This window comes from Polyodon spathula, chromosome 9 (assembly GCF_017654505.1).
Source record: "Polyodon spathula isolate WHYD16114869_AA chromosome 9, ASM1765450v1, whole genome shotgun sequence".
Lineage (NCBI taxonomy): Eukaryota > Metazoa > Chordata > Actinopteri > Acipenseriformes > Polyodontidae > Polyodon > Polyodon spathula.
In genome coordinates this window covers 27,937,350-27,952,206 of record NC_054542.1, presented here as the reverse complement: position 1 = coordinate 27,952,206, position 14,857 = coordinate 27,937,350, and the positions used below count along the sequence as shown (strand labels likewise).

General features: G+C 36.4%; 1 protein-coding gene across 1 annotated transcript in view; it reads right to left on the bottom strand.

Annotated features, from left to right (window-relative positions):
• LOC121321066 (peripheral plasma membrane protein CASK-like) overlaps positions 1-1,581 on the bottom strand; it is a 198,376-nt gene extending 196,795 nt beyond the window's left edge. The window contains exon 1 of the mRNA XM_041259976.1: positions 909-1,581. Within this exon, the coding sequence (XP_041115910.1) occupies positions 909-967 (59 nt within the window). The 5' untranslated portion in view covers positions 968-1,581. The remainder of the gene's footprint in view (positions 1-908) is intronic.
• Positions 1,582-14,857: the final 13,276 nt, after the last annotated feature.

Below are 14,857 nucleotides of genomic sequence, written 5' to 3'. Positions count from 1 at the left end.
CGCCTAGTGCATTAAAACCTAATCCCCGTTTTGAATAATCGTGTTCTGGATTTATCCCTACAGAAGCCTAAGTATAACCACACAATACGGATAAGGGATGCAATGGGAGGTGGGTAGCTGCAATCTAAACACAGGACGAACTGCACTCTTGACAATGACCATCTGCTGCCAAGCATACTGTAAATTGCCAAGAAAATAAAGTGTCGAATACAAACATACTGGTCATTATAAAACGTGCACATTGTCCGTCGGCGGTACATAGGTAGCCTGCTGCAGTCAAGACGGCAAATGAAATTGTGTTCAGTGTTTGTACTACATTGTGTTTATGGCAGTGCCTTGGCACAGAATACATTTTGCATACTAAACTGAGTGGAAACAAATGTACACGCCTATGCAACATGCATAGTGTGTCACCATAGAATAAAATGCCTACAATTGCTGCCAGATGTTGCATCTCAATCTTGAAATGCCTCCTTTTTTGTAAGTGTCTAGTCTCTCCAAAACAAGATAAGATGTCTTAATGCAATGCATTGCAAGCAATCGCATTAAAGGAAGCCTAGGTCAGCCAGTCACTCATTTGACTGGTGAAATCACTATGTATCTATCACCTTCCAAGAGACTTGATCGGTGCATCACACAGGGCAGTCACTTCCATGCACTGTCTGGCTACGTGCACAAGGCGGAGAGCGCACACTATATATATATATATATATATATATATATATATATATATATATATATATATATATATATATGTGTGTGTGTATATATATAAAAGCAAACATTCTTTTCTACCGGTAGTTTGCGAAAATAAAAAGGCAAGTAAAAACAAAAAACTAAACCATATGGGTAAAATACACACAGTGAAGCACCATGCATTTCATTGTCTTTACATTACAGCCACTTACTTCCCGATCACCTCACAGAGCTCGTACACATCTTCAAACAGCACATCGTCGTCGGCCATGGTCCAAAAAGGCTGGGGAAATTATCCCCAAACACACCCAGCCAAACCGGTATATTTTACAATCAATTGACGGGTCACAATTTTGCAGTGGTGTCCTTCTTCGGGGGAAGGGGTCAAAAAAATCTCAAAACGCCTGTTCAAAATCCCAATAATTGAAAAATCGTCTTTCTTCTCGTTCCCCTGGAAAAAAAACGACAGTCAGCTCCGAGTGATTTATATGCATTAAGTGAGTTTCTCGCTCTTGCTCTCTGGCCCCACCTTCTCTGTGTCTCCCGGCTACAATCCCAAATTCTCCGGTTCCAGCAGACAAACACGGAGATTTCCAAACGTTTAAAATAAAACACCCCGCCTCTCTTACGCCTGCGTCTGCGCTGCGAGCTCGCTAACTCTCTCCTTAGCGGTTCCTTAATGTGTAGATGTATTTTATGTTAAATAGAATAGCGTGGAAGAAACCCAGTTTATTGTATATCCTCCTTGACGAGTCACACGCCAGTACAACGTGCCTTTAAGAAGTCACTCATATTTGGTGTATTTTTCATGCACACTTTTTTTTTTTTTTGTGTATTCAGGTGTACTAACACTGTAAAAAAAATGGATCCCCCGTCTCAGTTTTTTTTTTTCTCGCCTGTCATTCCCCTGCTGCTCCTGCTTGCGTCCTGAAACCCCACAGACTCCTCCCTCCCAAGGTTATGAAACTGACTCCCGCGACTCCATTGTGTCTCAAATAAAGACGCTCAACCGTGCATTACAGTATAGGACAGTTAGAGCCAAGATGGCGAACAAGAACCTTTTAGGGCGCAGTTTCCAAACCTCATTTTTGTCGAAACCTTGCTCCCTCCGTCCTCCAATCAATGCCAAAATGCACATCGCGCACGCGCCCCCGAGCTCACTGGCCCAACAGTGACGTCAATGCTTTCCCAGCCAAGCGTTTCTTTTCCACCCTGCCAAGTACAAGGTGAGAGAGAATAGAAGCAGTCAGCGAATGACTGAGCGCTGGATGTTCAGGCTTGGCTATCCTTGTTACGATGTGTGTAGATACAGAGGCTTTGGAAACCGCTAGTAATTAAAAACGCCCATTTCACTTTACCAGACTTGTGACCTTTGGTCACTATGTGTCTTTCAATATATTATTGTTACATCTTCGGTGGATTTTAAATGTGCAACGATCTGTCCTAAAAGGACAGTGGTACTGTATTATACAATAAACATATGTATATTATTTACCAAAATATGGTTCCCAGCCAATGCTGTCAACTGCAGTTCATCGTTCGTTAAAGTACTTATGTAAGCATATGAGATCTGAACCATATCCTTTCCTATATACTGTCATTTGTATTGTATGACAATTTAATGTGGAAAAAATTGATAAATGACTTGCCTTTCACGGTTAGTCAATGGCCTTGCATTCAAACCTAGGATTATCCTTGGGCTCCTCATGCCCACACTGCCTCAGGAATAACATTATTCACAGCTTCACCCTTTGTATTGTGCTGTGCTGTGTTAATCGCTTTTTTGTACCTCTTAACATCCCAGCCTGGGCAGGTGTGAGATTCCAAGGAGAATCAGGCTGCGTTTGTTTTCCTTAGTTAATGCAGAGTATGCATTCTGAGAGTGAGACGTGAATCTGGCAGGAGTCACACCCCTGAGCTGTAAAGCTGGGTGAAAAGCCTTCTCTGTAGAGACTCATGCACAGGGCATTAAAGAAAACACAAAGGGTGGTTTTCCCAAAGAAGAAAGAAGAATTCTTATATTAACACTTACTGAATTCATAGTTGAATATTAATAGCTACTGCTCATATCCATACAAAAGGAAAGTTAGCTTGTTTTAGAAAGCATTAGCATTAAAGTAAATAAGACTGCTGCATCTCCTTTCAAGGTCAGTTGTATGGCAACCTCAATACATTTTTTTGTTAAGGAGTTATGATCTTTTATAAACACAACTGTAAAGAAAATGAATCCACACAGATTAATGACAAAACACAAATAAAAGACGCAAAGCCATTTAAAAAGCTGTTATATAAAAAGTTTCCAGCGGGTGACGTTGGCATATTTACTTAATAGGGTTAGTTCTGTGTGTAACTTGGAAGAAAGGTGGTTTGGTCACGTGGTTCAGATACAGATTTAGGAGATCCTGTGTTCAACCTGAGGGCAAAGGCAACATTACTGCTTTCATTGCTTCCTCATCAGCATATCAAACTGGCTGTCCTTATAAGGATATACCAGTCCTCAACAGTCAATTCATTTTATAAATTATAATTGAATGAGTAACTATTTTAGTAACAGGGTTCAGTAACAAAGTTTACATGGTTGGATCACCGATCTGGACTGGAATGGATCTTGTTGTCCATCTGCCTTTTGTAGAAGTTCGTTTCCTGCATCTTTCAGCTTTCTCCTGAATGACAGTTGCATTGGTCTATAATGTGTGTGTATGCTTGTCTGTACTATATATAAAAGATGACTTGTAAATCCTGGCTTCAGAAATTAACCCATGAAGTGCCATTGCCCTCATTTGAGGACAGGCTACATTGCAATTTTTTGGAAAATTTCTAACTGGCATCTACTGGTTATTTTAATATTTTCTTTCGCTATATTGCTATGATAACTTTATGTAATTTTATTAATGTAATGTATCAAATTACATCAATACAGCATGTGTCCTGATTTATTTCAAATAAATATTAATTTGGTACTTAGTGGGTTAAAACTCAAGCTTTGTGTATTTTTCAAGAATCAATAACATTTCCTTCTTTAAGAATAAGTAATTATTCTAGCATTAGTGCTTTAGTGTCATCAGTATGATAGTTATCTCGGGGATTGATTCACGAGAAAATGGAGTTAAGTGAAGCTGCTTGATTCCTTTGAGCTTCCTTCTCTGCTAATTGGTGAGGAGACTGTAGTGCATGGAAGTTATGATTATCACCTTTTAGAACATTAATAAATAAAAACAAAGCAGTTTTAAAATAATGTGCAAGTGTTAAGAAATAGCAGCAGGAATTATCAAATACATGATTCATTAATATTTTATTTAAAGTGGTGACTAGTCAGCTTATTTTTCTTACCTCTGTTTGATTCTGTTAAATTAGCAGTTGTTCTATCCCTACCTGTAATTATCCCAGTTTTCTATAATTGGTATGTATTTCACTCAGTACAGTATGCTATCCTCTATGAAGTTCAGAGATCACTTGTCGTACAGGGTTACACTCATATTTCAGTACAGATTCTTGGTTGCTGGATCTTTTAATCGATGTAGACTATTTCTGGGGCTGTTTCTCATATTTCCAAGGCCTCTGGTTTTAGCCTTGGGTGACCCAGTGTTTCCAATCATAGCTCCTTGTTGGCAGAGAAAGGTGTCCTTCGATATGAGTGCTATTGATTCTTTAATTAAATTAAAAAAAATACATTCAATCCTGCCTTTCTGCAGTGCTGCAATGTGACACCCAGATTACATTCAGTTTCCCTGTGCAGAGCTCATTTTTGTCAGCTGCATGATAATGATGGGTAAAGCTGAGTTATTCTCATTGTTTTGCAATCTGTTGTACAAAATATAATTGAGATGTGTTGTTTGAAAGGTATTGTTATTATTATTATTATTATATTATTATTATTATTATTATTATTATTATTATTATTATTAGTATTAGTATTATTATTGTTGTTGTTGTTGTTGTGATGTGACAGAGAGTGAATTAATCCTAGTCAACAATCTCCCTCCCGATCTGTGAGGGCGCTGTTTAACAGGATCAGAGTGCCTCATACTGGTTGGTCTGGCAGTTCATTCCAGGAAGGGGGCGGAGTCACAATGCCTGAAGTAATCGCCCTAAAGCAGTATGCAATGGGTCAGTCATGAATTGAAGGAGATGTGACTGGAATAGCTATCGCAGGGGATGTAACTAAGGGTATAATTGGGGATGTAATCTGTTCCTTTGATTTGGTTACCGCTAGGACCGAGAAAGGAAACAACCTATTAGTACCTGTGAGTGAAGTGTTTTGTTTGTTTTGTAACTGACTGTATTTGTTTTTTGACAGATGACTAATACTAACCCAGGAGCTGCCACTTTAAGCCAGCGCTAAACCGGACTGCACTGCACCTGTACTTACAACACTACTGTTAAGTCACGCACCTGCACCTAGAGCACTCACTGCCCAGAGACGTGTCTGTGTCTGTGTTGTGTGTCTGCGTTTTGTATTATTATATTGAAGACTGAAACCCCTTGGTTTATATGCTGCAATACGTATAGTTGGGTAGCGCCAGCATTATTATTTCAACGGTCAAGCTGACCAAAAAGGAAGTACAAGAATTGTTTGAACCGTGAACTTTGTGTCTTTCGTTGTTTGCATCACCATACACCTGTGCAGTACAAACCACTCGTACACATGTTATTATTATTATATGGCCTACAATAAGACAGAGAGGAAACAAATTGCCATATTATTTGTTTTTTTCTTTATAACAGATTTACAATAGAGGAATTCAGTTGATTGCTCTACCAAAGCAATAGTAAAACAAATCTTACATAATGAAAACACAACAAATTCACTATTTACATACATACATGCATACATACATGCATACAGTACATACATTAATAGTCATTGTAACTGAGGTATTCATAATAATTTATCTCCTGACATTTTTCTCACTGAGTAATGGTGTTCATTTTAATATTAGCATTTCTGTAGTTTCTTCATATGGTAATAAGGCAGTAGTTCTCTATTTTAAAAAAGTGTAATACTTACAATAATAACTCCCATAGTTGCAGGTTTTTTATACCAGATACAGTAGTATTTATGTTTAAGTACAGCATGCTGCGTATTTTTGGGGTGACCTTTATTACAATCTGTATTGTGCTTAAGTGACCCATATCAGAAAAAACTCCACTAACATACTGTCAAAACAGCACAAGACTATTTAAATTTAAGTACAATAGAACCGTGGCCTTTTTTTCACATGGGAATTGTATCTTCGAGTTCATCCACCAGTGCTGTGAATCTAATTTGAATAAAGAGATCAATATGGCGGATGTTATCTTATCAGCTGTAGCAGGTGCAAAACAAGTTGTGATAATTTTAATTCAGGGCAAAACTGGGTGATAAATAAAACCCACTGTCACAATAGTCAGGAACAATAGATGCAGAAGTCTGCCCTGCATAGATCAACTAAATATGAACCTGCATCACCATGGTGTCAGCTCTTTTCAGGTCATGGACAGCCAAGATTCTTCCAAGACAAGACATTAGTGATTGACAGGCTATGTAAAATATATTTGATTTAGAGCATGAACCTCCTGCTTTTCACCATCATGGTGACATCACACAATTGACGGTAGAGGGTGTCACGTTCATAGATGGCCCAGGAGGAATGAAGATCAAAGCCTGTCCTCTGTTTCTGACGTATACTCTGTGAAACGAAAACACGATAACATCCCCCTTATTTTTGCATTAATTTGACCCTGAAATTAAAAATCGCCCCTTAATTTAAATTGCACCTTGTGCTCAAATAGACTTTTATTCTTGTAATTTAAATTTTTTACCTGAGAGTTCTATATATATATATATATATATATATATATATATATATATATATATATATATATATATATACATACACATGATACACATTGCAGACTCTTTTTAAATTTGTAATAAGATGTCATGGTTCATAAATCAACTGGACAATATATTTCTCCTCAGTTACTAGTTAACCTGGAGAAAATAATGTCTTCTAGCTCGCAGTCTATACAGATCACTCTCATGCAACAATGCTGTTTTTCTGTTTCCACGCATGTGCCACATATTTTAATCACACCACCAGCACTGCAGGATCATGAACTGGATACACAGCAATGCTTCAAAGAAAAAATAAGTCAAATGATGTGTGATTAAAAAATATCAAAACAATATAAAAACAAATGCTGCAATATGGACGATGTGGGATACAGCAAAATGTAAGTAATGCATTTCTTGTAAATAATACAGGGGGTTCTGTAACATTTTAAGAGAAAAAAAAGTCCCTTTTCCATGAACATTTTTATTATCAATCAGTCAATTATATTTACATTTGATATAGCACCCCATATGCATCTCAGGGCACTTTACATAGTCAGCAAAGGAAAAAGCAAAAAATAAACACTTAATCTACAAAATCTACAAAAAAAAAAAAAAAAAAAAAAAAAAAAAAAAAAAGAATATACTGCATAAGAATTTAAACTAAAAATCTACTCAGAGAAAAATGTTTTTTATATGTGTTTAAAAAGGTTCTTTTTAAGTAAGGTTCTTACTTTTACAGTAGACAATAATGCAACATTTTTTTTTTTTATTTTTTTTTTAAATAACATAACGTTTCTACTGTGTACAATGACAGAAAAAGTTATATTTTTACTTTCTATGTGAACATAAAAAAATACAGACCTATATATATTTGAAATGTTGACCCATGCTACAAAATAATACCACAGCCTCCACAGAACCAGAGGACAAACAGTAAATAATTTAAATAAGCATTACATAGTGACATATCCCACATTTTGGTGTAAAAAAGTAGAAAGAAAAAATATAAGACTTCTTCTTATAGGATTTACATGTGACAACCACCCCCCAAAACTATGTGACAACCTGCCCCAACCAGACTTTGCATGATAATTTAATTCTCTCAGTACTGCTGGGAGAACCTACTGGTTTTGTTTTTACACCAAAAAAACAGTATCTGGTTCTATTTAACATAGCCACCAGTTCAAACAAACTCGATTACTACTAAGAGTTATAATATAAATAACAAGATATGCATTTTTTACTTTGGGTATGAAAAAAATGAAATATGTGCTAACCTTTATGTTAGACAGAATTGACCTCAAATTACAAGATGGTTGACTTCCAGACAATAGAACACACATTTCAGTGTTATTATCACCTGCCTGCGCTATCTAGTTTCATAGCTATGAGCACCGTGACAACCAACCCCCGTGACAACCAAACCCTGTCTCCTCTATGTTGTAGCAGATGCACCATGATAAAATTCAGAAGATATGGCTCTTATTTTCACTCAAGACTTCTCCCGAGCTAAATACCAAGACCACTCTGGTTTTTAGGACAGAATCAGTGTTCGGATGTCATCTAACACCCTTTTCTTAACCAGAAGGCTGATCATTCCAAACTGTCATTCTGACATTTTGCATAGTCTATTCATTCATTCATTCATTCATTTTAAATGCTGAGTTTCTTGGTGTTTAATGCTGATGTATTTGCTATTATTGTGTGCATTTTCCCTTCTGGAAACATAATTTTAATGAGGATTTTGAGTAACTACCAAGATCTTCAATTATCTTTCTTTTCTATTAGCAAATGTTTGGAAATTTTGAAAAAGTGTAAACAATTAGTTCTGATCTAGTTTAAAATGTATATTTTATTTCTCTTTGTGAACATTACAGGGTATGAATTAAGTAACATTGCTAAGAAAAATATTAGGTGTATCCAGGCAAAGTAAAGGAAACTGAAATAAAGTTCATTGTGTTGTTACGAAATAAATGTTCCAGTAATTGTCAGTTTACATTGTCAAACTCTTAATCGCATTGCAGCGAATTGATTTGTTCCCCAAAGTGCAAGAGGACAGCAAGCTATGAAATATTAAAACACCTCCACTGGATACAGAATGTTTTATTAACCAGTTATTAGGTACACATTAGGACAGAGTGTTTGACTTATAATAAGTAATAGTAAATGTAGTAGTTTAAAAACACATTGGGGTATGTTTTTAGTTTTTTAAGTTACAGGGCGGAGGGTGGGAATACCACAATGCGTGCCAACCATTATGTGAAAGAACCATGCTTATAGAGCTTTTAACCTCATCTCATTGACAGGGGTTATTTCCCTTAATCCAGTTTTTAATTAACATAGTTCTGTATAAACACTACACCTAAAATTTATATTTTACAGGAATATTTGTAACCGTGTTTTTAAATGGCTAAAAGAGAATCAAACATTTAACACTGCCGCTTATATTTTTAATTTCTGGAAGGTTAACAATGCAAACATTTTATGAAGTCCTTACTGAGAATATTTTCACAAAACCTTTACTTAAGAATACATATTTGTATATCTTAATAGACGACAACTCCAAGAAATCAAAAGTATTTACTGTAGCTTCTGTTAGTATTTCTGATGGTTACAGTGTATGATATCAGTGTTTTTGGGAAAGAGCACACACACAACAGGATGCAGTCTATAATTCTCCTTTTCACTAACACACTTTATCTCAACAGAACATCCTTTACAGCAAAATTCTTTCTGATTCTGACTAGCCGAATGGCAAACGCCTTTTCTTTTCAATCTGTGCCTGCTCCTAATCAGCAGAGAACATGAAGGTTCAGTGATCAAAGGTCGCTGCTCTGAACACTTTTCCTGTTGCCAGGGGAGGTGACTCTGTTGCCTTGAGGATTCATACAGGACCAGTCTTAACAGTGGTGTGCTATCTGTCAGCACACAGGGCCAGCTCATCAGCACTACAGTGTGTGCAGTGATGTGAAACTTAGATCACTGAGGCATTGCTGGTCAGAGCCATCTCAACAAAGGGACGGCGCAAGTGAATTTTCAGTGCTTGTGAAAGGTGCTCGATAGGTGGTTACAGGTGAGCCATTCGTGTGCATGGATTTACAATGATTTATCAATATAATCATATGGGCTAGATTTCTAAATGATGAGGAAAAAAACTAAAACAAGTGCTTGTATTATAAACACCCATGTAATCAGGACCATGTGTACAGCACACTGGAAACAATCCTGTATAAAAGTCAGCTGTGATCATACCAAGCTTAATTGATTAATTACAATGCTCTGCAATTCTTTACTAAAGTTTTTACTGTACTGCAGTGCATTTTGCTATTGTTTGTGTGCAGACGTTTTCTTCACTACCGCAGATCTGGTTGCAATGTGTCAGGAATGGATAGTGATAGATTCAGTAGTTGCAGGGATAATATTCCCCCCCTTGTGCTATAGCATGTGTTGATAGTAGGATGATTGAAGTTAGAACATTCTTTAAGTGATACTTTAGACAGATTTTGAAGATGCCTTTAGTTTGTCTCCAGCATAGTGGTGTAGTGTGGTGTAGGACTAACCAGTAATGAGGTCTCTGCATGCCTATATTAACCATAGGAGGTAACCATGTCTTTTCCCATAGCTGTTTGAAAAATGTGAGAATGAGGATTCGGTGGGTGGCAGTTTCCTCGCTTGTCTGTCTACAGTCTCCGTGTTCTTGCTGTGTTGCTATATTTTTGACACATATTAGTGTAATGGGAAGTGACAGGAAAAGTTGTGATTTCAATTTTTCTTTATTACATTGGTGTACGACACAGGCAATCCCAGTACTTGATAGAGGATAGTGTATATACAGTATCTTCCTGCCATCTGGAGCACAAACTAGTGTGTACATTCTCCAAATGGTATCCATGATCCGTAGGGGTCACAGAAATTGTTCATGGGAGGGGGCAAAGTATTCACATCACAAGCAAGCCTACTTTCCCACTTGTATATGTATTTTCTTTATCTGCTCAGTCCATTGCATTGTTAAAAATTTTTATAGGGGCTTATGTTATACAAAAATAACACAAAATGTTACTGTAGATTTTTACATTTCTATAATCTACTAGTGATGGCTTATGACAGGACAGAGGCCCTGCACAAGCAAAATGTGTTTTGTGGCTGCCTTTGCACAGCCACCTGTTAATTAAAAGTGTAATTATATAACTGTTTAATTGTTTTACTAGATTATAGTAAAGTGTGGAATGTGGTGATTGATTTATTGATTGTCCAATCATCCCTGGCCACACCCTATACAAAAGGAAATGGAATGTATGTATGAGGAGAAGGGCTGAGAGCAGAAGGTTGTGCTCTCTGCCCGGCACCAGTATAGCTGTAGCTTGGTGCTGTTTTGTTTATTTGTTATAGAGTTTGTTTTGTGTAAGAGTTTTGTTTAAAACGTGTGTTTGTTTTGTTTAATAAAAGTGTGCCAAGGTGCTTTAAACTGCAAGCTCTGTTTCTGGAATTGCTATTTCTGCTGCTGACCAGCCTTGACCGACCGCCACTACGCCACATGGCTTTATGGGGTATATATTCAATGCGTTTCCTAATTTCCATCATTATTTTGTCAGCCAACAAACTTGTTATCAAGAACAGCAGAACATATTTAAGCAAGGTAGAAGGAGACCAAACAAAATACAATGTTACAAGTCTTCCCACTACAGTGAGTTGTTTTAATTTTTATTGTGGCAACTCAATTCCTTCCAAACAATACCACATGCTATGTCTGCTTTCTGGCATGTAAATGAAACGCCTTGAAGAAACTGAGTTTTAACTTTAGCTAAACTGAACATTCCAGCTGTAAATTGAATGTATTTCAAAGGTTTTATGGGTGGAGCATATTAAACAATGTGAACAATAAAATTAAATAAAAATGTGTATTGTGTTCTTGACTCTTAGCTCACATACAACCATAGCACAAGCATGTTAAATCATGGTAATTAAAAGTAAATACATAGTGGAGAACGATAAAGTGAAAAATGCTCATACAAAATTACAATTGACATTTTTAATATAGGAATTCTGCACAAGTGACACATACACTCACAACCATGCTGCCTTCAGTGAATTGCTGCTTAGGTTTTAATAGACTTCAATTTGAAGGTGAGACCCTGTGAAAAGTTGACCCTATTCACAAAACTTAAAAAATGTTCATAAACATTCTCTTAGGTTAAACGGTTCTTTGAAAACTGAAGCAAAAAAAAAAACACGAAACCTTTGAAAAAGCTAAGTGAAATTGGGCTTTAAAAACAGACTGTAGTGAATTGACATCCCAGCTCATTCAATTGAAGGAAAGGCTTGCTAGTTGTGAATTGCAAACCATATTGTTAAAAGATTAATCTTTTACCATTCAACGAAAGAGCAAGTCCTGTAATCCAGAGGTATGGGTCTTATCTTAGTACTATTACTATCATTATTTATTTTCTTGAAATGTATAGTTTTCTTTATTGTTGTATCGAAGATTTATACTGCACCTTACACCCTATGACAATTTATTCAACCTCTCTCACTATTTAAATGTAAAATGTCGTCTTCCCCTGTTATATTTGTACAAATATAGACTGGCCAGAACCAGGACAGAAGCTTCAGGCCTATATTGAAGTCCCATGCAGTTTTTTTAAAAGGCTGTAATTTGGAATTGTGAATTCCATGGTGCATAACTTTATATAATTCTATTCCCTTTTGATGCCTAATTGAATTTGTTTGGCAGATCTTTTCCTGGGGCAGACAAAAGGCTTATACATCTCAAAGAACAAAAATTTACTCATGAAGGAGGCGATATTAAAATTAATTGGCTAATGTGTACCAGAAAGTCTAAATTGTACCCACTGGTGGCCCAATTGTCCAGCATTGATTTAAACCAATCCATCCATGCAATACAGAGAGACATTCCTGTGTGCTGTAGCCACTTGACGCTTAACTCACATTTTATACAGATTTGCTTTGTTTTATTTAAAAGAAAATGAGTCACAGCAAACCATTTACTGATACTGAGTAAATAGAGCAAAGAACTAACCAGAGGTGTCTATCTGTGACTGTTGACCTATCTAAATGTTACATGTCTTATTACATATAGGTATAGCTTGAAATTACCTCACACTGGGAGTTTGAAATCCTTAACCAAACAAAAGCTCCTGAAACTACTAAAATTAAACCTTGCTTTACTGCTTGACAAATACAACAAAACAACTTCCTCAAATAAGGACCAGAAATAATTTATATTAAATAAAAAAAGGCTTCTGAAAAGATTATGTACCTGCAGACCAGTGCAATTTCACTATATGTTATCCCCCCCCCCCCCTGAGCAAAATGAGTTTGACTAAAATCAAAGATCCGCCCTGGTTTTGAAGCTGTCCAATCATTAACTAGCAGAGGTTGTACATAAAGAGGCTGAGGTGCACGTTGTAAGAATAGCTGAATTTTGCACGATATTGCTATGCAGAGTTATATTGAGAACTTTGAAATGATATTTAGAACTGCTTTTTACAAATAAAAAAAAAATTCATCTAACAATGGAGACAGAAAAATTTGAATTTTTCAAACACTTGATTGATTGTGCCATTCAGAGGGCATGATGAAGGCAGCACTTCCTCAGATAGAGGTAATTGTGTGGACTTTCTTTCTCTGATTTCTGACTACAACAGCATGTTAAACAATCACTTGTCAATAGCCACAATATTCTCAGGTACCGCTAACAAGATTCAGAACAAATAAAAGCAGACGTACAGGAAGCCAAGTATGAAGCTGTAATGGTAGATTAAACAGATAGATAGCTATTTTTTTTCTGTGAAAATGTGTTACACTTAATAAAAAATTAACAATAATAACAATGATGCTTTTAAAATGACCAAATTCCAATTGGGATTTTTTTTTTTATAGATTCTATTGATTTTTTTAGTATTACTATGCAGGATAGCTGCTATAATATTGTTACCTTTATTAAAAATGTGCAAGGTTAATCTACTGTAAAAATGAATATTTAACACAACAAAAATACAGCAAAAGTTTGCTTTACTGATGCACTACCTGCCACATTTAGGAACATGGCAGCTGGTTCAGTTTCCTTCTGGTAATGATTGAACACAGTGCATAGAGTTACTCGATTTCTCTAAAATGACTTCAACGAAAAAGTCACCACCTGCATCAAAGCTTGGAAATATTTCTACTAAAGATCGTTCTGTCCAGTACAAGAAGGGGACAGAAAGGGATATTTTTATTTTCATTTAAGATTTCTATTTTGTTTGATAATTCACTGATGACGAAAACAGAATGTTTTTTAAAAGGTGGATATAAAAAAGTTAAACATTCTGCAATGTAACACTTAAAGTTAGCAACCATTTCAGTAACTAAATGGATCTTGGGTCAGTCTTTGATCACTGAGACTAATTAGTGATATAGTGCTCTCCACGTTACATTAGAAATCCCATTTACTTATTTTTTTCATAACTTTGGTTCACTAAACATCCTATAATTACAGAGGCCAGTTTGTTGGTACAGAGGATGTTCATGATGCATTTGAAATTCAATTTATGTAAATAGGACGGAATTGCATTTGTGAAATGTTGTCATGCTCTCTAACCATGAAGAATATTTACAAACATGGCCAAGAAAGGAATTCAGCATTTTATTTCAAGCATTTTAAGTGCTTTTCCGTTTATCGTGTGCCAATTGACATGTGGAAAGGTGCTTATGAATTAACAAAACTGTGGATCTGTGCTCGGCTTGTTAGATTCTGCACCATGACTGCCTTTTACCTCTCAGGCACAGCACAAGCTGGTCTTCACTGGTAGAAATCAGCTGGATAACCAGTTTCAAATGAGGCTGACAGTTTCCAACAATTGACATCACCAGCAAACCAGCCGCTGGTATTTATCAAGCAGGTTCAGAGTGTGACCCCTGCTCCTCCAGCATCTGCCAACCATCTGTAACACTGGGGAGCAACAGCAGAACCCCAGTGAGCTGAGTCATCTCAGTGAGGCTAAGCAGAGTGGAATGACTACCAAACAAAAAGCACACAAAAACTAGAAAACGAACAAGTCAAGAGGCAGTTATAGCCTGGAAACTGAAGAGAAAACTATTTTCACAGTATGCACTATACTGGTTTCACCAATATGCTGTAGCTGACTATAAAACAATGAATATCACAATTAATTTAGTTATTAAGTGGCCTCAAGCTACCTGCTCAAGAAGTCTTAAAAAGGGATGTGTGGGGACTGACTGAAATGAACACACGTTAAATACGACACAATAACAAATACTAGAATTGTGTATTTGTATATCTGCTGCCATGACATTATGCAGGCCACATCATCATCATAGCAC